Source organism: Mus caroli, unplaced genomic scaffold, assembly GCF_978045245.1.
Source record: "Mus caroli unplaced genomic scaffold, Mus_caroli_1 scaffold_3, whole genome shotgun sequence".
Taxonomy (NCBI): Eukaryota; Metazoa; Chordata; class Mammalia; order Rodentia; family Muridae; genus Mus; species Mus caroli.
This window is the reverse complement of record NW_028227258.1, coordinates 111,900,100-111,925,942: the sequence shown is the minus strand read 5'-3', so window position 1 is coordinate 111,925,942 and position 25,843 is coordinate 111,900,100. Positions and strand designations below refer to the sequence as shown.

At 38.6% G+C, this 25,843-nt stretch overlaps 1 protein-coding gene across 1 annotated transcript in view; it reads right to left on the bottom strand.

The window, feature by feature from the left end:
* Positions 1–22,965, bottom strand: part of Slc7a11 (solute carrier family 7 member 11) — a 69,071-nt gene extending 46,106 nt beyond the window's left edge. Inside the window, exons 1-5 of the mRNA XM_021158042.2 lie at positions 22,406–22,965; positions 18,233–18,359; positions 15,045–15,160; positions 7,279–7,404; positions 3,640–3,739 (exon numbers count right to left, since the gene is read on the bottom strand). Of these exons, the coding sequence (XP_021013701.1) occupies positions 3,640–3,739; positions 7,279–7,404; positions 15,045–15,160; positions 18,233–18,359; positions 22,406–22,682 (746 nt within the window). The 5' untranslated portion in view covers positions 22,683–22,965. The remainder of the gene's footprint in view (positions 1–3,639; positions 3,740–7,278; positions 7,405–15,044; positions 15,161–18,232; positions 18,360–22,405) is intronic.
* Positions 22,966–25,843: the final 2,878 nt, after the last annotated feature.

Here is a 25,843-nt window from a genome sequence, read left to right as displayed (position 1 = left end):
CAGTTTGGGGAGAAGAGGACGAAAATGGATCATTTCAGTGCAAAAGTTCACACACTGTAGGAAATACATCTTGATGCCTGTCCAGTCTCTAGTAAGTAGGCCCACTGTATTCTCTCTCCCCTTGCTTAGTTCTCAAGGTCCCTGGTAACTGCTCATGAGGTCTATTGTCCAACATTGTCTATGACTCTGCATAAATACGATGGTTGGCCCTGCACTGTAACTCCCAACCTTGTACCTGACTTTTTAAAGGAAACAGACTCTTTAGGTGATTTGACACAAAGGCGTACAATAATCCTGGCTGATGCTTCAGGGAAACTAAAGCCATTGAGGATCCGATTAAAGAGGGTGACAAAAGACACTGAAAACCAATTTTCTATCACACAGTGAAAAGAGAGGGGAAAAAAAATCTCAACACGCTATGCTTAGCTTTGGACCCAGATATAGGACTGAAATTGGTTGACTCCCCAAGGCCACAGGCTGACTGGCAGATGGATTCCTCTGAATACGGACATTGGCAATAATATTAAAGTTGTGCTCGCCTGACTCTGTGACCTGACTGAGTTAATGACTTCTTTTCCCCTAATCATGTTTCTGTGGAGGGGGTTTTCATCATTCTGGATAGGTTCTGTGCTCCTCAGAGCCAAAACTTTACTCCAGCCAGGATCCCTGAGGGTTGGTGGAATCTTTTTCCTATTCTGCCTAGCAGCTGGAGGTGACTGCTCTTACAGCAAGGTATCCAAGACAACAGTTGGTTAACATGCTACCCGTCTAAACAGTTAGCAGTCTGGCTAGAAATTCCTCATCATAACTGCCTTGCTTTTCTCTCATTACAATGTCTACACATATTTTTAGTAAAATATTGTTCTACAGCAATAAAAGGAGTGGTAACCACTTAACATGCCGATTTACGTCTGCAAGCCAGTTTTGCAATCATATGGTAAAAGACGGAGAATTCAGGCAGCTAAGGTTGCTCTTATCATGCCTTTGTCTATGAAACTCAGTTTAGACTCCCCTTGTATCCATTTCCATGGAAATATCTGCACCTCTGCATTGCTAAGCTTACAGGCTCTTCCTTCTAATTCTGATTCTATTCTTTTTTTTCTTCTAAGACTGAGAGCCATAAATTAATAACCAGGTCCTCTCCCCTCTTCACACAGCAGCATTGAGCCAGCAAACAAACCATTACAGCTAAATACTTCCTTATCATCCTCTAGCTAAGTCATTTGGGTCTGATAGCATCCTCATTTAAAATCCTAGATTTACTTCCCAATACTGCGACTGAACCCTCAAGAACACAAAGAAACTGATGGTTCCTGGCTCTCCAAACTGGGGTTGAAACACAAGGACTGTGTAGACAAAAGTATAAATAAAGTTTTCTGTAAACTTCTATTACCGTTGGAAGTGGTTGCACTTTGGACTGGGGATGGGTGAAATGCAATATTAATAAGAAGTCAAGATGAAAAGAGTCTTTATCCACCAAAAAAAAAAAAATCCACAGAAGAAAATTGGCTATACACGAAGCAGGTGACCTGAATATCCAGTGCTGGGAGGTGGAGGAGTGGGGATAGAAATCTTTTAAGATTCTGTGGGAACAAATGCAGGGTGCTCACAGGCAAAAGAGACTCCATTGAACAGAATTAATCAAATCTGCCGTGTGAAGATCACCATGCTCCACATTCTTGAAAGAGTATAACAGGCTCCCAGCACCCAGCTGGAGCTGAAAGCACTTGTCCCCTCCCCTGCTTTGCTCTGGGGCTCCCAGGGACCCTCACAGTGGCTTGGCTGCTGCCCCAGGGCATGGAGCCCTGATCCAGGCTCAATAGATATAGAAGAGTTGATTCTGCTTCTAACACTGTGATCACACTCGCTTCTTTTCTCTGCTTAGCACCTCATTGTGCTTTGGACAAAAGTGAAAAGACTTCAAAAACACTGAGATTCAAAACTGAAGCATGCATACAAATGGCTGCAAAATGCCTTCTGCGGGGATACAAATATTATATGCTGATCTTATTTGGTAACCTAACAGCCTTCAAACATTTTTTTTGCTTCAAAACTATGCTAAGCCCACGTGGCTGGACTCTATGGAGTTTCTTCTAATGTCATATTTTTACAATTTGTGAGATTAATAGGGTGCATACTGCTTATTTTTAATGCATTTTATAATATCTGGAAGGTAATACAAAATAATGAGTAGGGGGGAGAAAATTTTATTTGTGTTGTAAATATTTACATAATTCTTGAGATGGCAATGTTTCTTGCTGGCATTTTTCAGGCTCACAGAGGGTTATCACAGCTTTAATTACTAGTCTTATAAAGATGCAAAAAGAGCTACTACACATTATTTGCTCCAAAACAATGAAAATTAATCTTTCTGAAATGATTCTAATGTTATACCGAGTGGGCTTTCTGGATATAGTAGTTTCAACTACAGCTTAAAAGGTCAATAAGTAGTTACAGAAAGTTTCTCTCTGATATTTGATTACTGTGACACATGTTCCTCAACAAAATACTACTAAATCAAGACAGGAGGACCACAGGCAGACAGACACAAGGGACAAAGACTTACTTCTGGCATCATAGTGCCAATTATATTTGCTACCCATTTTTTTGTTTTCAACTGCTGAAAACATCTTAATGAAACGAATAAAGGGTGAGACTATGTTGCATACTACTTGACCACTTAACTTTTATTTTTGTGATTTCTCCTTTCCTAGCTTTATCATATGGACCATATTAATCGCCTGAGACCATCTCACTTCTTCATATGTTTCTTCCTCGTGACCGAATAGAAAACAATCATCAACTTCTATTTATGAATCTCTTTAGTACTCTACCACAAAGACTGTCTGTCAGGACAAGTACTAATCCCAAGTACCCCGTGGTACTATACTGCTTCCACTGATGAATAGTGAAAAGTAATTTATAATGACCATTAAACCCCAGCATTTGTTTGTTCATTTTTATGACACTGGACTAAATCTAATAGCATCCTTAACTATTTGAGGGCCTCAGATATTGATGCCATAAGCTTCAGGCTTTGCCACACTGAAGGAAACTGAAAGAATTTCTTTCTGTTATCCTTCCATCTCTCCTTCATGCTTCTCTTTCTTCTCTTCCAAGGTAAAGCTGCAGAAACTAGAACCTGTCTTCCTCTAAGTGGCTCGTAGAAGCCAGAACTGATCTCCAGCAAAGCCAACAGAACAACCTAGAAATATATCTCCCACATTCTCTGCCTTTCTGTGGAAGGTAGGTGCACAGTTCTCTGCTATACCTTGTCTCACAACACATCATGAGATTCTCAGGTGAGAGAGATCTATCCTATCGCCAGGAGGAAGAAACGTTACACAAAGAAACCCAGGAGAGTCTGAGCAGACAGAGCTCACTTAGTTTCCTCTAGTCTATTTCTGTTGCATTATGTTCTTTGGCAGGAAAAATAAATTTATTAGATTTACAGGTCTTCATTTCTGAGAATTCTGTGTTACTTGAAACTTTGACTAAATAATTTTTGTGTATATGACATAATGAAAATTTCACTAGGGAAGAAATGTGTGATATGATACTTCTATGATAAAAAAAAAGTGAACAAGACAAAGGGCAAATGAAGATATTCAATATAAGTATCTGGACATATCAACTTACCAGCCAGCATATGCATACATCCCATAATAAAAAGCCAAGGGCAACCCCATTAGATTTGTATCTCTTCCTGAAAATGCATCTTTAAAGTGATGTGTTTGCCCTGCAATTAGAATGGGAGGATTTTTAGAAAGTGACAAAGAATTGCTTAATTATTACAACCCTATACGTGGTTGAGAGCCAAGCTAGCCCGTTCTGACTCTGCTCATGGTCAACTCTAGCTATTGATACTGTACTCAATCTAGGGCAGGACTCCCAAGCACACACTTGTTGTCTCCTAGACCATTTGAAAATTCTTTTGTAGATGACCAGAAGGATTAAAGTGGCATTTATAATAGGCAATTCCATTTCTCTTGCTTGGGTGTTCTCCATTTTAACCATGAAACTGAAGTTTTAAGAGTTTGACAGAATTCAAAGACAATAACTTATGACCTGGTGCGAAATGAGAAGAAACATCAGAGCCTACCTTGAGTGAGGAGGCATCCAGAAACTCCTGCACTACCCCTCTCCACATTACTGAGCATCCCACATCACTTAGGATCCTGCTGCTTATCCCTGTAGTGCCTTCCACACCTGCTTTCTAATGCAGGAAAAGGCTGCAGAACAAAATCCACTCCTGAAGCACAAGACTTGTTCATAGAAAGGTGCCCTGGAGCACAGGCATACAGACTCACATCAGATGTCTATAGCCAATGTCAACCAGCAGCACAGTGCTTAACTGTGACACGTCATTCTACCCACAAGAGTTTTCTTTATAGAGATGACTTGACCCCATCTTGGTCAATGCCACCATTTTTTTCTATGAAAATGAATAAGAGATTACACCAAACTTCAAACAAAATTCTACTAACTTTGGCACCAACATGAAGACCGAACACCTTAATCTATCATACTTTTCTTCCCATTTGGTGAACAGTGGGGTATCTTTTGCTTTGAATCTTTGGGATAGATTAAGAGGTTAAAAAATCAGATTTGTGTTAGTCAACACAGATTAAAAATTAGACAAAAAATATGTCTGCCCCTGCCATCCAAACAGCAAATGAGAGTATAGGAAATGATCAAATAGAAAATTATTTTATTGGCTGGCCCTTATATAAGAAATGAAAGGTGGTCATGAGGACAGGGGTAGATGATATATCTACAGCACTGTCTTGTAAGTCAAATAGCAGCTGTTGCTTACACCACGAGACCATCATTCCTAATGACAGAATGTAAGGATGGGGACCAATGAGGACATGGCTCTGTCAATCAATGAGTGCTATTTTTCTCAAAGCAACCAACTTCTAAATATAGTTTTATGAAATCTTGGCAGGAAGAGTCCAAAATGCCCATTTTGCTAAAATATCTATATGCCTTAATAGAAGGAAAAATAAACATATGAGACTCAGAAAAGGAACATCTGTAAGGACTGGGAAGATTGCTTAGCAGCTAAACACATATACGAGTCTTGTAGAGCTCCTGAGTTCAGTTCTCAGAATTCATGAAAAGTAGCTTACAACCACCTCTCATTCCAGCTTCAGGGCATCTGATGCTCTCTTTTGGCCTTTGCAGTTACCTGTACTCATGTGCATATGACACATACACACACACCAATTAAATTTTTTTAAAAGAAAGAAATCTCTATTGAATATTTTTGTATAATCTGTGGTATCCTTAGCCTAACAAGAGAATATCCTCTAGAGTGTAGCCATTAGTAATTAATAATATAAAATATTTAACTGTGTAAACTGATCCAGGGTTCTTCAAATGAACCCTTTTGAGATTGTTACAAAATAGGAACATTGTTTCTGAAATTGAGGACTATTTCAGATACATAACACAGGGCTTGGGGAGATCAAAGTGACATATTCAAATGGAACTTTCAGCCATCTTATGGGAACACACAAAGTCCAGCTACAACTAAGATCTGATTAGCATAGAAATAAACACACCACACACATCAGTGAAGTGTTATTCTTCCTGGAGTGTCAGAGAAATATGGAAAAACTAAATGATCATGTTATAAACTAAAATCTCAATTTCATAAAATTTCGCAGAAATAAAGGAAATATGTGTTCTCCCAAGTACCAAAATATGCTCCAAATGCAGGAATAGCCTCTGGGAATTTCTTTGTTGTGTGAGAATAGTAAGAATTAAAGTGGTCCTGTGAATTCATGATACTATAAGTGATAATAGAAATACCACGCTATTGTAGCTGACAGGAAAGGTTCAGGCATTTCATCATAGTCTCTGCTTTCCAGAAGCTTGTAATATAATATCAACTACTAACCATGCCCCACTTTGCACACACATACACATAAATGAGGGGTCAGAACCAGCTACAGAGTGTAGCTACCCATCACATCTGGCATTACACAGAGGAAAAGCCACATTACAACCATGTCTAGAAGAGCTAGTGGCTCACATTCCTCTCCTTTCCAGAAACCGAAGGCTCCTTACAGATGACTAGAAAGTCAACTGAGGAGATGAAGGAGCAGAGAGTATGGACAGCAAGCCCACACCTTCTCTCACTTCATTGTGTTTATTCACGGGCTGAGGTTACTAGATTTGACCGAAGCGTTTTACCAGCAGGACTCTAAGATCACCCACTAGGCTGATTAAATGGACAAGAGCCATTCCCTTTCCTAACTAGAGTGACCAAGTTCTCAATGTTGTTGTTTGGTGGCTCTATGATGGCAATGGGTTTGCTGAGCTTTGCCACTTCCTTTTGTGTTGGAACTCCCCTCCTGCAGGGTCATTGGATTTCCCTATAAATCCCTTTGCTTAGAACTGACGATGTCAATGTAAATGAGACATACTTAACATGCCCACATAATATGTCACCTCTTTCCAGTGGATTCACTCTACCATTTCTATTTGCTGCTACAAATTCAGTAACCTGTTGGGTCCTCTTTCTCTTCAGAACATTTCCACTAAATCTATGCAAGCACACATACCATCTACTTGGGCCAACCATACACTATGACATCATCACTCAAATTCTTATCTTATTAAATAGGAAGCTCAATGACAAATCCAAAAGCTACACCATTTCTTCAGAAATGAAAGTTTTACATAGAAAATAATGTAACAATAAAAGCTAAGTTTTTGCAATGTTCTATTGTCATATAAGGATCTTGATTTTAGGAAGGCTATTTCACGACTCTTCTGTGTATACTGATCTCAGAGTGAAGAAATGCAAATGAAAAAAATCAAGAATTATTGGTCATCTTCCATTATTTTCCAGAAATATTTTTATCTTTCATAATTGTTTCTACTACTGAAAAGTTCTGGAGTGCCAACAAAGAATATATTGATCTGTACTAAATAGCAAATTCATTTTGGTTTGTTTGTGCTTTTTACTTCAGGGTTGACTCCAAGCCATTCATACCAAGGGAGTTCACAGACACCTTATTTTAGTTGCTCCATCTCGCAGACACCTTATTTTAGTTGCTCCATCTAGCCTTAATTCTCTTGCTGCCATTCAACTATAAATACCAACTCATCCTCAATGTAGCCTTTCAAATCAATTAGATGACAGTACAGAGTTTAAGTTCCACAAGCAAAGACTAATTAAGGATTCTGCTAGACAAGCGAAAGTCAGTGTTAGAAGAGACCAGAAGCAGATACGCAGTTTAAAACGCATTTCCTTTCAGTCCATACCTTTAATTAGCTGTATAACTCCAGGGACTATAATTATCAGAATTGCTGTGAGCTTGCAAAAGGTTAGGAAAATCTGGATCCGGGCACTCCAGCTGACACTCGTGCTATTTAGGACCATCACCACAGCTGCAAACAAACAGACACAGTCACAAAAGGCAAAGTCCCATGAGCACAACGATGTCTTAGGTCCTTGTCAGTCGAAATGAGATCTATAAACCTGCAGTGCTGGCATGAACTACCAGAAATTAAGAAGTGCAGAATCCCAGGCTCTGTCTAGATCCAGGCTCTCCTGTATTAAGATGGCTCTTTGAGAGACACTCAAGACTGAGAAGCTTAGATAAGTCTCCTATACAGTCAGAGTATCTCTTTTATCCTTTACACATTGATAACAATGAACATATATTAGCATGCAATAACAATAAAGTGAAATATCTTCATCCTGAAGTCACCCAGTGGTCAGGATGGTACTGAAGAAGGGGTAAGAAGTGCTTTGTCTGAGATCCTGTTCTGTACTATCAGGACCAGACCTACTAAGAACTATTCTTGGAATTCCTGACTTCCAACTAGATAATGAGGGTGAGTTTTAATCTACCCTGCAACTATTGGTTGCCAGCACATGTTTTCTACTGAAGCAAAAGGTCTTGGGACTTTTCAGCTTAGGATGCACAGTGAGTCTGAAGCCAGAAGATTTTCTTCTTAAGATACTGTTGACAGTTTCCTAAGCAGCCACCCCTGTCCACATCAAAGACAGAAAAGTGGCTATTCATCCTGGCATTGCCAATAATTGCCAATAATCTCTTCCTGGCCCAGGTAGATAATTAACATATTTTTGTTGAAGGAATGAGTAAATGAATGAATGAACTGGGTTCTCAGAAATGTTAAGGCACAGTTTTAACGGTGGTATTCTAGGCTTTCATTTTCTTCTTGATGGAGTGTTCAGGAGTATTTCTACACAGTGAACTTCAACTTTATGTTCTTGCCAAGAACATAGGCACAGTATAGACCAAAACATCAGCTATTTTATTCCTGACATTTATGGGTTTCACTAGTAAGTTTTACTTTAGTAAAGATTATTCTCCCTTAAAAAGATTTTTAAATGCATAAAATTATTTCTCATGGAATTAAAAGAAACACCAGCAGAATTCATGCCATTCAAATTAGAATTGCAGAGTCAGGAGTTGTCACTGTGTTTCCCTTGTATAATATAATCTATTAGCTCAATTCCATAATTAAGAATTGGTGAGATGTCATTAATAGACAATAACTAATGCGAAAATTAAAACAATCTATACCAGAACAGTGCCTAATTAATATACATTCTTTTAATGGTTTTGGATTGCCATCTAAAAATCAATATACCGTAGTCAATCATGTATCACATGACATAGTGTTTATGATATGCTACTGAGCCACAGGGAAGGTTAACTAGTCATTGATGGATGCATGGAGGTGGGTAGGGGATGATAAAGTCTGAAACGGAGGAAAGAAGGATGTCAGGAGAAGTATTTATTAAATAATATCAGGGGCTGGAGAGATGACTCAGTGGTTAAGATCACTGGCTGCTCTTCCAGAGCCCCTGAGTTCGATTCCGAGCAACCACATGGTGACTCATAACCATGGGCTGTAATGGGCTCTGTTGCCCTTTTCTGGCATACAGGGCTCTGATGCCCTTTTCTGGCATACAGGGATCCATACAGATGGAGCACTCATATACATAAAATGAAGAAATAAATTAAAAAGTAACATCAAGAACCTATAGATGACAAAACGTAAAAATATTTTAACTTTGAAAATTTGAAAATTCCAAATTTGCAAAAAGGTGTGGAGGGATCAAAGTCTCCACTGAAAGTAAAATACGGGGTAGTAATGAAGTATGTCAAAGCAGTAATTATGAGAAGACTCAGAAAGGTCTGAGATGGAGGCCAGCATAATTCAGCTATGTTTGAGTGAATGCGTGAAGGGATAACTAGATCTACTGTCAGTGCTCAACGGTATTATCAGAAATGATGAAAATCAAAATAATTTCTGTCTGGAATACACACAGAGACATTGCATATAGAAAATAGTCAAATACAACCCTGCTTCTCCCCAAGTTATCTAATGAGTATTTCTCTATGCAAGTGACTGTGTGATTAATGGCTCATCACATGAGAAGGATAATTTTTTTAATTAAAGAGGTCCAACTTTGACATAAAAGTGAAAAACAGAAAAAAAAAAAAAAAAACCTTGACCTTGGTTGTCATCAGCAACAAAGAAACACTGTGTTTGCCCTATTTCAGATAATCCAAAGTAGGAAAGAGGCCCTGGGAGGAGAAAGGAGACGAAGAAAGAGGGAAAGAAAGGAACCAGACATAGCACACATGAAAAAGTATTCTCCTTTGAGGAACATCTGAACATGTGCATAGTTGAGGAAAAAAGTGCTGTCTTCAAAGGAAAGCAAATGATTGATATCCACTGAAACAGGAAAAACAATAAGGATCTGGAATATTTTTCTGTGTTTTCTAAAGTTTAAAAAACAAATGGAAGGCAAAAATCAAACATCATGATTTGAGCCTTCCACCTTGCTTACCCTTAGCTGAGGGAAGAAGACTTACTTAGTGAGACTGGCTTTCCTTAAAGGTTTCTCCAAACCCTGCTTTTTTATTCTGAGCATCTAATCTCTCTCTCATTAGTAGATACACCATATTCCAGGAGGTTCACCTCACTGACCCAGAGGTACCTATAGCTTAGCAAATAAGGAGGCTGGCTGTGGGTTAGCCAGGAGAGATTCTCTGGCTAAAACTGGGGCTCCATCCTGTGTCTTAGTAGTGGAATTTAAGGGTGCCTCAGCGATTTATCCAACAATATTCAACAGGGACTAAATTCTTAAGTACACACACCATCTATCTCTACCTTAATAATAAGATGTCTGTACCAGCACTCTGGCATGAGTCTTCTTTTAAGTAACTATTAATTTCATACATGAGAAAAAAATTTGGCTTAAACTTTTACCAAAATGAAAATTCAGGAATATGTGGGCTTTATTTACTAACTTAAGATGCAGTTTTGTAGAAATGAAAATGTAGCAGGGAAAGCTATATCCATAAATTCTAGAAATAAGAAATTCATTTTTGAAAGGAGTTGTATTTTAAAAAGATGTTTAGGGGATCTTAAGGGACTGGTGCTGTGGTTTAAGGACCACCAAGTATTTCCTTCTGCACATGAAATCATTTACGGCTGTCTTTCACTTTGAGGAGAGATGTTACAGATTATTGGGTAGTCTCTCCGATTCATATTCTTTCTGACTCCCGTCTTTGGAGCGCTTCCTGCTAAACTGATAAAACATACAGATGGTATATTTGAATGGTACATGATGAGATAAAGCTGGTGCCTCCACTTCTCTATGCAGCCGCTGCTGCTGGGTTGCTTTATCTTTCAGCATCCATTTCCTGGATGCACCGATTCAGAGAGAACCTTTAGAAGGCAGAGGGCCAACTCTATATCATTGATCTCGCTTTAGGAATAGACACAGCCAGCACTACATAAATGTAAACTATTATCTTCCATCAGACATGGTTCAAAGACATCCATGGATAATGTTTGCTAATCCTCACATTTCTATGACATGGTTGCCATGTATTTTATATGAGCAGGTAAAACTCCGGGTTCTGTTTAACCTGTCCGTGTTCATATGCAGGTAGTAAGTGTTAAGATAAGATTAGACGCCAGTAGGCTAAGTCCTGAGCTCACACATTTACCATCAGCTCATGGGTGAAACAATAAGAAACTAGCTCAAAAGGTATGTGTGAGCTCACTGATACCATTGGTTTCCTGAGGACTTGTGATGTCTCTTTTTCTTAGATCCCTGGGAGTATTCATGTCTGACTTAGGATCTCAGGGCACTTGAATTCCACGTCTTATGGACAATCTTCCTGAAGGATAAGTCTGCCATTCCTCAGGACCTGTATATCTCACTGTGCATGTGTTGTAATTTAGCTAATGAAGGAAAGGGGTCAAGACACCTAAACTTCAGATTTAAAGAGATACACACACGTACACACTATGATTGAATTGCCAACACTAACTAATCATATATTTTCAATATAATTTGAACTCCAGGAAAACAGAAACAACAGTACTATATTTGTAGAACTGGCTGAGCTGATTTGAGTTTGTCTTTCTCTGTGTGTATGTGTCTTCCTGTGTTTGCACAGTGCGTGCAGGTGTGCATGTGGGTGCACACATGAAGAAGCCAGAGACAGATGTTGACCATCTTTCTCAGGTGTTCTCCATGTTATTTTGGAGATAGGATCTTTCAATGAACCCAGAGCTCACTGACTTGGTTGTGAAGGTCTTCCAGTCTCTAACACTGTGGTCTTGGGATTTACAGGCTGAGGGTAGGTCTTCATGCTTGCTTAGCAGACACTTTACCTCCTGATCCATCTCTTCAGCCCCATAGCTATTATTCACAATGATATATAAATGCCATTTTCTTTGTTCCTCTCGATTACTACCACAAAGGTTAATGCTGTGCAATATGACTGTATTGCTGTAAAGTTAACCAGCAAAGGATACGAGAATCAGAGAGATGTGTTGAAGAATGGCATGGGTAGGTATCATAACACAAGAAGAAAGTATTTTTATAATATTCCACTTGAGAATACTTTTCTTTAAGCTTCTTGAGAATATGCTTCTTTAGGGTTCAGCTTTAGAGAACAGAACAATAGACTCCACATTTCAGTATTTATACTGAATGCATGTCTCCATTCCTTCTAACTATAAGAGCCATGAAGCATGTTATCTTCCACAAAGGTTATTGATCATGTCAGAATTGGGCTTAGGGACATAAGCCAAAGTCAACTTACAAGATTTTCTAGTTACACTTTGACATAGCTAATATTTTTACTAAAATGGACAGAATTTTGGATAAACACAAGTGTCTCATGTTTATCATTGACCAGAGGAGGGGTTCTTTGGAAAATGTGGGTAAATCAGCATTTAGATAAATCCTTCCCCCCACTCTGCTATTATCTTCAAATGGACGGTTAATATTTTACAAAATTTGAAACTCTTCTGAAGTTTGACCTTTTTCTATACTAAATTAGAGACTTAAATTCCTCATTTTCCTCAAGGAACTCAGGGAAGTAATTTATGCAATTAAACTCTTACTTTCTACATCTCCACAACCTTTTCCTGAAACAGGCAAAACACCACCTATAATCACTTTGAAGAATAAAGTATGTGAAAGATTTGCCCCCAGGTAAATTTCTCTTTCTCCATCCCCTCCCCCTGTTGTTTCATTAAAGCTAAATTCCTCTTAAAGGCCATTTGACTTCTCCAATTAATCCATCTCCCTACGTTACTTCCCACTGAGACGTGAGAATATTCCTGTTTCTCTTTCAGTACTTCCAAGTTTAGGAACTTGTTCCCTGATCAGGATCTGTAGCTTGTATCAGAATTTACAAACTAATATTTATTCGTTTGTGGAAAAAATAGAAGGAGACATAAAGATTCCATCAAGCCTCCACCAAACTGCCAATGTATGAGCCCAAGCACAGCTTAGTGAACCTTTCTTGCAATTGCTTTAAAGGTTTACTGGGGGGTCTTAACATTTTGAATTTCATAAAATACTAATGTCTCATTTTAAAAGGCTAAAAAAATGGGGTTAATAAGAGAGTCACTCAAAGACAAAAAATATCTTGATTATTCATATAATGTCTTGATCAAAGCAGGTAAAAAATGTGGCTTTGTAAATATCTTCATATCAGGGTTTACTTTAAGATTTTTTTGTTATTACACCTTTTAGTTAATAACATGTATTGTTTGTCTATGGAGTTCTTCAAAATACTCCTTTTCTCTTCTCAGTCTTCATAAAACAACTGTGGTGTGACATGGCCTCATTCAGGGAAAGAGAATATGGCAGATGTAAAAATGGCTGATATTCCAACCCTTTAGTGCACTGTCAGAGTCATCAAGAGCTTCTCATGTTCTTGATGGGACTCTTCAAAAAAAAAAAAAAAACTCAAAACCCTGATATAATTTTATATCTCTATAGTCATTCAAGATACACTGATATTTCATAGCCATTTTATAAATCAATAAACAGAAGCATAAATAAGTTTAACAGCCTCAAATCATATAACCAAGGAACCATTACACTTTATTCCAACTCCAGGTTGTAGGTCTCCAGGGAACTATAACCATTGTGTGGGATGATTCAGCGCACACCAGCTCAAGGCACCAGTTCCAACATCTTGTCTAGCTGACTGTATCTTTCGACCACTAACCTCCCTTCTTCCTGAGTACTGAAGCCACCTAAAACTTCCGTTTAATGGGTCACAAACTACAAGTACTTCTACTTCAGTAAAAAGAAACTCCTTAGATCTCTTCATATGAAGTCAATCAGTAACAGATAGCCACTAAGCACAAACAGGCAAGCTAAGCACCGTGGAGGGACTGGAGATGTAGCCCTGTGGAGGTCCCTGCTCTCAGGGGAATTCTGGTGACATTTTTCCACAGAAGTATAAATATTCATCAGTAGCCCTGCATTCTTAATAAGTTACAGTCATCGTCACAAATAACTCTATATCGGACTGAACCCTCACAGATCCACAACACTGGCATAATTATCTCAAGAGAATACTGAGGTGTAGAGGAAGCAAGTTCATTTGTCCTTAGGTGTTCCTAGGTCTGTGGAATTTTAACTGTCCAGAACTCTGAAATGTCTATGTTGAGTCATTTCCTTTGTCTTTCTAGAGATATCACAGAATAACTGTGTCTTTAGGATTCAGCTATTTAGTTCAGACACCCATGTCTGTCACATCAGATATGCTTTTAGGTAGAATCACTAGCACTTTGTTACAGACTACTGTGTGCAAGTTCAGGGACCATCTGTTGTCAAAAGTAAATCAACCTTTGTGTTTAGTAAGCCACTGTGATGCGACTCTCCGAGCAGACTTTCTGAGTATGCAATTCAGTTATTCCTGTGTAGCATTTGGGAGGCTGTTAAATGTAGTTAGCCATGATCAGATAGATTCAGACAACAACAGTTCAATCAGCAATTATTATCCTGTTCCATGAGATACCACAATGCTATAGGAAATGGCCATCATATATAACTCCCTATCACTATGTAACATTGTACATGGTCCTCTTTTCATTTACTTTGTGTTTTTAAGTCCTAAAAATCTATGCCCATTAATAATTTAAAAAAATTCCTAATTTGTAGCCCATAGAGAAATCTTCTAGTTGAGAAAGGCTATTGATATCAAATATTCAGGAAAAACAACAACAACAAAAAAGGTCTTATCGTAGCCTGAAATAGGTAGAGAAAATGGTAACCCTAAGGGTGGCAGCTAATATCACTGTAAACTACACAAACACAGCAAATACACCCAGCATGTAAACTTAACCCCAGCACAATTCATGAGTAATAATTCAATGTGTCACTGGGGTAAGGTGATTCCCAACACAAAAACAATTCTTCAGAATAGTTCTTAATCCTGAACAGTATCTTCTGATACACAATCCATTTAATATTTTACCAAGGAAGTGGTTTTGATTTGTCTGCTTTAAGAGATCAGCTACCCTACCTCAAACCTTGTGTTCCTGTCTGTAGTTTCCAACACAGACTGGAAACTGTAAGCACAAAAACAACAACAACAAAAAAACAACAACAAAAAAAACCCCATAATTTTGGGGGTACTATGCAAAGACTCTAAAGAAAATTTGCCTCCAATCTCTTTGTTCATTGCTTTCTTCTTTTCAGTTACAGCTGCAATACTCACTGATGCCCACAGCTGTTACGAGCTTGATTGCAAGTTCAGGAATTTCACATTGAATAAAAAATGGTTCCAGGATGTAGCGTCCAAATGCCAGGGATATCACAGCAGTAGCTCCAGGGCTGGGAGAGAGTATATTTAGGTCAACTACAGGAAACAATAAATAACAGTTTTGCTGAGCTTCAGATCTTAGCATTTAACATGTGGAACATATTTAACATGAAAGTCTATCATGTTTAGAGCTTAAGTTGCTATACACTCCAAATGCAATATTGTCTACACTAGTAAGGGCTGGATTTTAGAAAACCTTTGTTGAAAATTAGTAGTTATAAGTGTTTATGCCAACATATGCCTAAATGTTTAACATTGATCCTTAATTTTCTAGTAAAAAGAAATCTCAAAGCCAAGTGAGTAGTCTTAATTTCTTAAGGATATTTATTTAGAGAACCACAGAATAAGAAGACAAAATTAGGCCTGAGAAGATAGCAATCCAGACACTAATAAGTCATACCACTTGAGTTCTTCAAAGGGAAAAAAGGAATATTCCATTTCATCTTAAATATGAGGGCATATTCTTGCCACACACAAGGAAATCCACAAAATTGCCTAACATCTCAAGCAAGAGTCCCTTTCAGCTTTTCTTCCTTCTTGTGGTTAACACCTAGTCCTGATCCCTGGATCACCAGAGACCAACCCATATTACCTGACTCCAACCTTGATCTCCTACCTCCAGTCAAAACCACAAACATTGTAACTTTCTTCTCTCCCAGGGAATTCCTGCCTCCAAAGGGGATGTTTTGCTATTCTCTAGCATTTATAAAAGTCTTTGATTTCTAAACCTAAATCTGATAGCATCATTTCAGTATCTTTAAAACATGCTCTGACCATGGTCAGGCCTTGCACACATAAGCTTCCCAGGAACAACAACTGAATCACTTCTGCCTAGAGCTGTTTCATATAGCTTCTTTTTGTGCTTAGTATCTGGTTTTAGTCTTGGTCCAGAGATGTGACTCTAACCTTCCCCTTGTCCAAGCATCCTTTTACACAGCACCAAACCTGGCCCCTCTACACTGCTTATCACAGTAGGGCTTTATTCTAGTTAAGGTGATCCCTTCTGCTTGACTTTGAAGTCTGTGGAAACAACACTTTGTCTGTCCTAATCAGTATTTTATCCCAGTACAATGGTGAGCAGGTCTGTTAGAGTAGAAACTCAGTAGGTATTGAACATCATGTGACTACGTGGCCTCAACGTTGAAGTCCCCATCATGTTAAGTGACTTTGCTTGGATTAGTTTTGCAGGTTATTCCTGACAATAACCAACTTAATTTGAAACTATAGTTTTAATGGGGAACATTTAGATACCAAGGATATTACTATTTAGATGTCATGAGAAGAAATGAATTTAAGTCCTAGGGAATCATGTCCTTCATATAATTTGCTATTTCACTTGTTTGAAAGACTCTCCTAGGGAATATGAATGTATTAAAAAGCTTCTAGCATTTATTTAGGTAACTTGGCTGTGCACATGCATGTGCTCATGCACACATGCACACATGTACACACACACACACACACCATAGAAGAGTACTTTCAAAATTAAGGAACATCTGATTATCATCTGTTTAGGAGCATGAATTGTGGCTCATTCCAATTTAGATCTCTTTATCTTGCTGCCTGCCATTCGGCAGCAATTTGTGGAAAGAAATTAATGAATGGGTACCATATCTGTCCAGTGCAAATGGAATGATCACGCTGTCAGAGCAACAGTGAACAATGAGATAAAGTTACACCACAAATGCATGGATGAAGATGGAATGAAGTTGAAGGGCATGAGGCAGGGAAACTCAACAGCCTGGCAGGCCCGCATTCTACAGAAGTATTCTTATTTCGATGCTATGTATGTTACATTCAAAATAACATAATCTTAGGTTTCCTGACACTTGTTAAGAAAAAATTAATATCTAGGATGCACAGGGCACTGATGTAAATAGTACAAAAGTCATAAAAGGTGTAAGACCTGTTCTCACATACTTGAAATGCTTATAATTCTAATAGGAAAATACTAGTAGATAGCTAAAGTATTACAATACAACATGATGAATTCAAAGTCAAGTAGAGGCCATTTTTGTTTTTCAGAAGAATTAAGACATTAAGAGATGAAAGAAATATAACAAACTAGGGATAAACCAGAAATTAAATATATGTACATATATATACACACACACAAATAAACTTTGAAGAGTATATAGGAGGTGACAGAGAGACCCACAGAAATACATCCCTGATAGAGAATTCTTAGAAAAGAAAAAAAATACTCTTTTTATCATCATTTAACACTAGCAATTTCTAAGTAACAGAGAACAATTGTTACCAATGAAGCCTGCACTACTCTGAAGTTCGCTATTAACACCCTAACAATTGTTCCCGTTCGCAGACACTTAGAGCTCTGTCTGCCTTTGTCACCTCTGTTAACTTAGCTGAGATTTTACTAGTCTGTGTCTTCCTAATGATTTCTAATGAACTACGTGATCACAAAGTGCAAGTCACATCCCTTAAAGCACAAAACACCGGTGACACAAGTTGTACATGTGACATCACAGGCTCCTCACAATGTTGGGGGAAATTTGCTATTCAGAGTGACTTGGCACTATTCTGTGCCAAGAGAGTCAGGAAGGGGGACAGAGCCTTAGAGCAGTACAATCAAACAGTTTTTGCAACTGCAGATCGCCGGTTTGTTTAATGTGAGGAAATGAATCATTCATGCTGTGTTAACTTGATTCTTTTTCCCTGTTTGTAAAGCATCAGACTTGATAATACACTAAGTTGTTTGGCACAGACATTTCTTAGTCATAAAAGTAAAGTTAAATGTCCTGATGACATAATCAACAATAAAAAAAAAAAAGAACCCTGTAATTCCTAGCACATTATATAGTGTCTGCTCAGCCCAAGGTATAATTTATCAAAGTGAATTTTGAAGGTTCCCCTCATCTCAGATAAATGCCTTTTCTAGAAAAACATATATCTATTAAAAAAAGGTTGGAGTTTAAAGAAAACTTTTTTTATGCCTTAGGGTCTGTATTGCTTCAACAAAATCACGTGACACACATTTGTAATTAGTTAAAGCAGTCAAGATGATCTGGGAAAGCAATGAAATGAATAGGTGGATTTTCCCTTAATTGTTTCCATCTCCTTACCGTATTACAAGCAGTTCCACCCAGACTCGAACAAAAGCCAGCAAAGGACCAAAGACCTCCAGAATGTATGTGTAATGACCACCAGATTTCTTTATGCTCGTACCTAATTCTGCATAGGACAGGGCTCCTGTGAAAGGTGATAATAAAAAGACACAAAATTGACATAGCATCGAGTAGTCTTGTGATAGAACACACACATCATTGTCTGGGTTGCATGCTCTGTGGCTGGAATGACCTTCTTCATGGAAACAGTCGTCATCTTCTAACTGAGACCCACCAAGTTCCTCTTTTAACTTCCTCACACTTGAGACCTGCCTCCTACTAATAAAACAGAAAAGCCAAAGACTGGAAAGATGGCTCAGCAGTTAAGAGCACGGGCCTCTCATCCAGAAGACCCAAACTCAATTCCCAGCATCCACATGGGGACTCACAACCATCTGTGTCTCCAGTTCCAGGGGATCCAAGGCCCTCCTCTGGCCTCCTTGAGTACCAGGCATGTGCAGAAGCAAAACACTCACACACATAAAAACCAAGGAAATGAACTGAAAAAAAAAATGTAAGGAAAGGAATTCTGTTTGAAATGGTACCTACAAGCATGATACAGAATGTGTGGTCAGAAACCAGAGGATAGAGGGAAAAGTAAAGACAGATGCCAATGATGCTGACCTATGATTTGAGTAACACCACCTCCTCATACTAAGACAAGGTATTCACTCAAAGTGGACTCACTATGGTATTTTAATAAACTTTAATAAATAATGTTTCTGTGGCAAATCAAAATATAGATGATCTAAAGAAGAGACTACATTCTGTGTGAGATTGCAATTGATGCAATATGCTTTGTCAGCAAAACGAATCTTGACTCCGTTGTTCTGTTCCTAGAAATGGTTATTCTGGATGATGTTTGTGAGATGTACACCCAGTCATTTAAAAGAATGTCTGTTGTAAAATAGAGATTCCATAGTGTACAGTCATTTATGTGATGAAAATTATAAACTAAGATGGGAGTGTTTAAAAATAACACTCGTATAAGATTGGGAAAGTTATATCTAAATTTCCCAGGCCCTAAGTTTCCGCACCCTTTGAAGGGAAAACATGAATTTTTCATCTCATAAAAGCATTCGGGATGTAACGGTGGGAAAGTGACACACAGATAGGATTGATTGACACAGCTAACACACCACATGGATGTTACCAACTGCCTCATAGTTAGGAAGGACATGAAAAATCTTAATTTCATCCAAAAGTCAATTAATCAATCAACCAGTCAATCAGACACCTGTGTCTACATCGCTTAGCACTCAAACATTTCTGCCCAAGCACCTACAGGGGCTCCACATGTGGAAAGTAATTGCTCATCAGCAGTGTCTCCCATAGATGCTCAAAATAACTAGGACTTGAAAAATTAGAGAAACCTGAGCATGATTTTGTCAGGATCACCTGGAGAATATTTTTTAAGTGTGAACAAATGAGAAAAGGCACTAAGACCACACCCTAGACTCATCTTCGGAGATCAGACTCCACCCAAAAGAACAACCCAAGCAGTTGTATTGCTTTCCAATGCTCCAGATGCTAAAGTGATGGCGTCACGGACAGCTACTTAAGTACTTCATTAGCTTAGACCTAAAGACAATTAGCAAACTTCTTCTGGAAATAATGGTCACCATGTTGGTAGATTGTCCAGAAAAGCAACCTATATAGCCTTGTTATTAGAAAGACTCTCAAAGACCTTGGAATTTACTGTCAGGGAATCAATGGCCAGACCTCTGTATGCTTTGCCCTAGGCTTAAATTGAGTTCCGGGGGAATGGAATTTTCATTTAAAGGTCTCAAGCTCCATAGCTATGTGCCCAGATGGAAAGAAGTTCAAAGCGGGCTATAAAAGTCCACGTGTTGACCTCGGTGCTCAAAAAGTTGTAAACCAAACACAGATGCTCCTCCCCTTCCAGAGGGGTAACTTTGCCAAAACATGCTACATTCTAAATACCAGTCAGTGGGAACTGTATGTACCATATATAGCCTAGGAACCATCCTACACAGTTGTCTGGAGCTAGACAACATTATCCTATAAAAGTTCATTTTATAACGGTTTAAGACAGCTCAAGTAATTTATTGAACAAACAATTACTAGCATCTACCACTGGAAATTTAAAAATAAATATATCATATGCTGAACCATCTTAAGTTGGGGACCATCTAGGTCCACATTCTTGACTTGAAAATGTTTACACCCTTAAGTTCTAGAGTTTTAATAAAAGAAGAATTTTCTCCTTATATCTTGCTTTGCTTCCTATTTGTGAAGACTTTGTGACAAAAAGCTGCCAGTAATTTAAGTAGCAGTACCATCTCTGAAGCTGGCAGTCAAACGCCCACTCCAAGCTACATCACAACCCCTTAGCTCTGTAGTTTCTTGAGCTTCCAACAAAGATGGCAGACTTATTTATAAGCACATTATCACCATACAAGTCAGTGTGCCTTTAACTAGCTCAACATTCCAAGAACTTTATTTTACAGCATCTGAATAAGCATTGATTGTGTGCGAAAATCAAATCACACAGTGGGAGCTGCCTGTGTATAAGTATGCAAAGTTCAAGGAACTGGTTGTAGTTTTTCTGATTAGATATTGATTTATTCTAAATATATCAAGTACTGTAAGACGCTTGAAGCCTGAGGGTACACAGTCATTTAAGACCAACAATTGAGTTTCTCCTTGCTTATCTGAACCTGCATATGTCAGAACCACTTTAATATTAATAATGATAAGAATTCTGTTCTATTTTTAATAACTGTATTACTCCAAAGAATGAAGAAAGGGGACAGCTGTCACCAAACATCTCATAAAGCATAATCTATTCACATAAATGATGTTCCCAAGTTCTCTAGGTTCTTAAAGTAATCTCTTCATAGATCTTTCTATAGCAAGACTGCTTTCAAGATTATCTGAAATGCCCCCCTTCCTAAAAACAGATATGTGAGTTCTCTAGGTAGGAAACTTTCCCTCAATCAGTATTTAAAGTATCACAAGACCTGAAGTGAAAGGAGGAATGGAACAAGTTTGCACTTGGTCCCAGAAGAACTTGGTTCCAAGTTAACAAAGTAACTTCCAAGTGTAGGCTACTTTGGAACCAAAGTATTGCCCCGTAATATAAGTCAAATTTTAAAATAAATGGCCATTCCCAGGTTCTTGTGGCCTTTACAATGAACTTGAAAGGAGTTTTCTGTTGATTTGCCCTCCTGATCAAGGAGCAATTATTTCCTCTGCAATATTAACCCTCAGTCCCATCAGAGAAACGTAAATTTTAGAGAGAAAAAAATAATAAGCACAGTAATACCAGTTCAGGTCAGATGAACTTCATTGAATGGGCAGAGAAAGTATCTGTTTCACAGAGACCTAGTAAAATACAGATGAAGAAAACAGATCCAGGCAAGGAGGGAAGACTGACAACCAAGTGAAGCTTGCAAACGAATACCGAGAAATTATGAGAAATGTCCTTAAAGTAAGAAAAAAAAAGCATAGGGGAAAAAAATTGAAGCCTTTGCCCCATTTATGGAGACGGAGGAGTCACATCAAACACACATCTTCCCAAGGACTTCTGAAAGCATAGTATTAGAAACGGACAAGCCTATGAATGTACAATATTTAAAAAGGCAAAGAACGCCACCCATTTGTTTAGCAAGTAAAAGGCCCGTGACAGTGTTCCGAACGTTCAGTTCCGCGTGTAAATAGGCCACACTGGCTGCACCTCAAAGGTGTTTCTTCCAGCGAGCCAGCTGCCAGAACTATGCTCTAAACAAGCCTCACAAACCCAAGCCCTCTGCACGGAAGGAAGGCTTGGTTTTCTGGGTCATCATAGTTTTTTCCTCTCAGCAAACCAGAAAAAAAAAAAAAAAAAAAAAAAAAAAAAAAAAAAAAAAAAAAAAAAACGCCGCCAGAGTCTGTCTCAGGCAGGAAAGCAGAGTATAGCCTGCAGGAAGGAATCTGAGAGGGTTCAGTCTTGTGCCAACAGTGGACAGTGTGTTTGGGTAGTGCACATACCTGAACAACAACAACAAAAATTCCAAATATTTCCTGTAGTATTTGCCCATTCATTTACTCCTCAGAAATAACCCTTCGCTCTCCCAGAGAGCCACACAGCTACACACACTCACACCCCCAGAGAAGAAGCGCACTCACCAAAAAGTGACAGTACTCCACAGGCAGACCAGAAAACCAGGGACATGCCCACGCTGCCCGTGTTCTGGAGTATGCCCTTGGGGGAGATGAAGATGCCTGATCCGATGACGGTGCCGATGATGATGGAGACCCCCCTCAGCAAAGTGATCTTCTTTTTCAGAACTACCTTCTCCTGCCCAGGTGGCTCTTGGTCCCCCATGGAGGGCAGCCTCCCGCTCATATTGCCCTGCAGGTAACCTCCTTTGGAGATGGTGGCCACAACTGGCTTTCTGACCATGGCAGTGTCACACCAGAGGAGGGGGATGAAAAAGAAAACAGAGGGGAAAAACAAAACAAAACAAAAAAAAAAACCCTTTCAACTTGTTTCTCTAGAGGTGACTGATCACTGTTCGGTCGTGGCTTCCCCTTTGCTATCACCAACTGGCTCTACACTATTGTGTCCACAGGTGAGAACTCAGAGGTGTGTTTCAGCCTTCGCTGGCTCTATAATTACTCCTCTTGCTCCTCGGAGCACCTGTGTGGCACCGGCTCCAGGGGCAGTCAGTTAGCTGCAGCCGCGGCTGCTGCCCTATCATTACACACCAGCTCAGCTTCCTCGTGGAAGGCTCCGTATTTAAGCTACCGCCTGTCACACTAACTTACTGGGCTGCATGATGATGCAAATTCTCCAGGTTTGCATCAGCCACATGAGAAAACTCCAGCTTGAGAAAGCGCCAACATTACTCAGCTCTTTTTTTTTTTTTTTTTTTTTTTTTAACAGTAGCCTGTGGATTGCTCAATGGATCCAAAGCATTTCCCAGAACAAAGCATACTCTTAAAGAGGGGCTTAGCCAATCCAGAAGAAGTAAACAGGGAACCAGGGAATAGACACTGTCCCGGTGACTTTAAGCAGCTCCGCTCTCAGAGAGAGAAAAGAAATTGGAAAATGAAACAGAAAACAATTACTTCGTTTTAAGGAGTTGCTTCTTAACTTTAAGGCGTGCATAAAAAATGTTGTATTCACAGCTGTTTTGACAATGGAAAGTGCCTTAGGGCTGCTCTGTTTGCAACAGCAAAGTTTATACTTCATAATTTGTATTCTCCTTACTTCCCCGGGTGTTTCCTAGCAACACTGTCAAATCTAATATTTACAAAGCCAGAAAGTTTCTGCACACTAGAGCCGTGGCTACACACAGCTGCGCATGAACAGACACAATTATTTCCTAAGACCTGTAATACACTGGTGTTTAAGATCGCCACCTAAGTTTGAGAAGTTGAACGATCATAGTGACTACAGAAAATAGTCTTTTTCTGATTCTTGTCTGAACTCGGTAGAGGACTCGGTCTTCATTTGCATGTTGCTCCATCAAATTAAGAAGACTCCACTTTGAATCTTAGGCAATACTTATAATTGCATGAAGACACGCACAGAGCAAAAGCTTGAGAAGGGAGTCCCATTATAACAGTTGGAGAGAGTGAGGAGATTGCAGGGCATATTTTTTGGATCTATAAGCTATTCTGATTATAATTGAAAATGTATTAAAATCAACAGGTACTAACTTTTAGTTAGCTCAAAGCCAGAAGTTTTCAGTGACTGTGACAGAGTGTACAAATCCATTTCAGAAAGCTAAAAGAATGTGTTTTTACATAAAGAAATAATGAAATCTTGAGGAGATAAAAGTGTTTACTCTGACTGAGCGTTCTACAATGCACACATGTGCTGAAACTTTACACCCTATTCATATACACAGCTTTCATCTTTGTCGGTTAAGAAGAAATTTAAACCTATAAAAGTACATTAAAACTTCAAACTCGGGTTAAAATATCTACATTGAAAAAATTCTTTTTTTAAAAAATTAAACACTTAAACTTGAAACTTTTTGCTTCTAATCAAGTGTCTTATGTGTAAAATAAATAAATAAATAAATAAATAATTACCAAAAGAAAAATGCATCTCAGCTATCAATCTTGGCACCAGGTCCCTGTGGTTTGAATTTAATGAGAAGAATCCCATGCCATCATTATCCTGAAGCTGTGTTCAGACCCATGATTAAATATGCATTTGAATCTCAGAATAAAAACAACCAACAGAAAATCTCTGTGGAAGCAAGGTTGGCTGAAGGGGGAGGCAAAAGGGATAAGGGGAGGGGGTGAAGGATGGGGGGATGATGGAGGCAGGAAATAACTTGGAAAGGAATCGTGGAAAATGTCAGAGCCTTTCTGGTAGGTCCTTATCTGAGAAAATGCCATGACATAATTACCTTCTCACACGAATAACTGAGGTCACATGACTTCCCTTTTATATGACCTACCCACCTTCTGCATAATTTGCTTTATACAAATTATCATTTTTATAAAGCCCAAATTAATACTTTTTTCAGCTTTTCTATTCCAAAAAATAATAAATGGGGAAAGTTCCTTACTCAATCCTGTACAGATTCCTCAACAGGAAATCGGAGGACTTCTCCACCTCCTGCCCGCCCTGTTCCATCTCTCCTGTTCTTGCTCAAATGTCCTCTCACATAATTCTCCTGATTAATGAGCATAAGAGGTACTCTCCCTTCTCTGTTCCATTTCTCCTGTTCTTGAGTGAACTTCCACTCACATAATTCTCCAGATGAATGAGCATAGACAGGGAGCAGGAAGCGTTTGTTTCCTCAAAAGGGAACAATAGTTCCAAAGAGATAAAAGTTTAAAGTGAAGCACGAAGACCCCAGGCACCAGTGCTCTGTCCTGGCCATGGCACCAGGCTTTGACCACTAAATTATAAATGGTTGGACTAGTAAGACAGGGGACTATTAAGACAGGATGTTGGAAACATTTTAAAGGAGAGAAAAAAAATGTTCTTCCAATTCTAAATAACATTCTCCTCCTTGGTAATTTTAATAGGAATTTATGGAGAAAAATATTCTAAAATTATACTAATAGCCAAGAAGGTGGTACTACCTGTGTGAGACTGAGATTCCAACTTTCTTCAAAACTGCACACAGTTAATAAAAACCTTCATATATCTCTCTGAACCACCTACAATTTTACAAAAATAAAAATTACAGGTTTCAGAGAAAATATTGAATTACGGTTAATGTTAAGATGCCTTTATAATCACCAGTGTTAACCTTATAATCTAAGAATTGGTTGGTCTTCAAGTATATGTATGTCATAGAAACAAACTCTAAGCAAATACACTTACTGTCTTCCTCCTGCTTCCTGTCTTATTTTGAGCATTTTAGAGATTGTGAACACATTTGTTTAAGGAATGGCCTCAGTTCCCTAAAAGAATTCCACATGTAATATACTATGCTAGTTAACATGCTATGCTAAAGGTAACAGCCCCATGTGTATAAATGTGGCTGTATAATTTAGGTGTGGCCAATAATTAATAAAACAATTATTTTTCCAAATGCACTCATCAGAATGAGACCTGAGCTGAAATATTTCTTACTAAAACTAGAGTTGCCC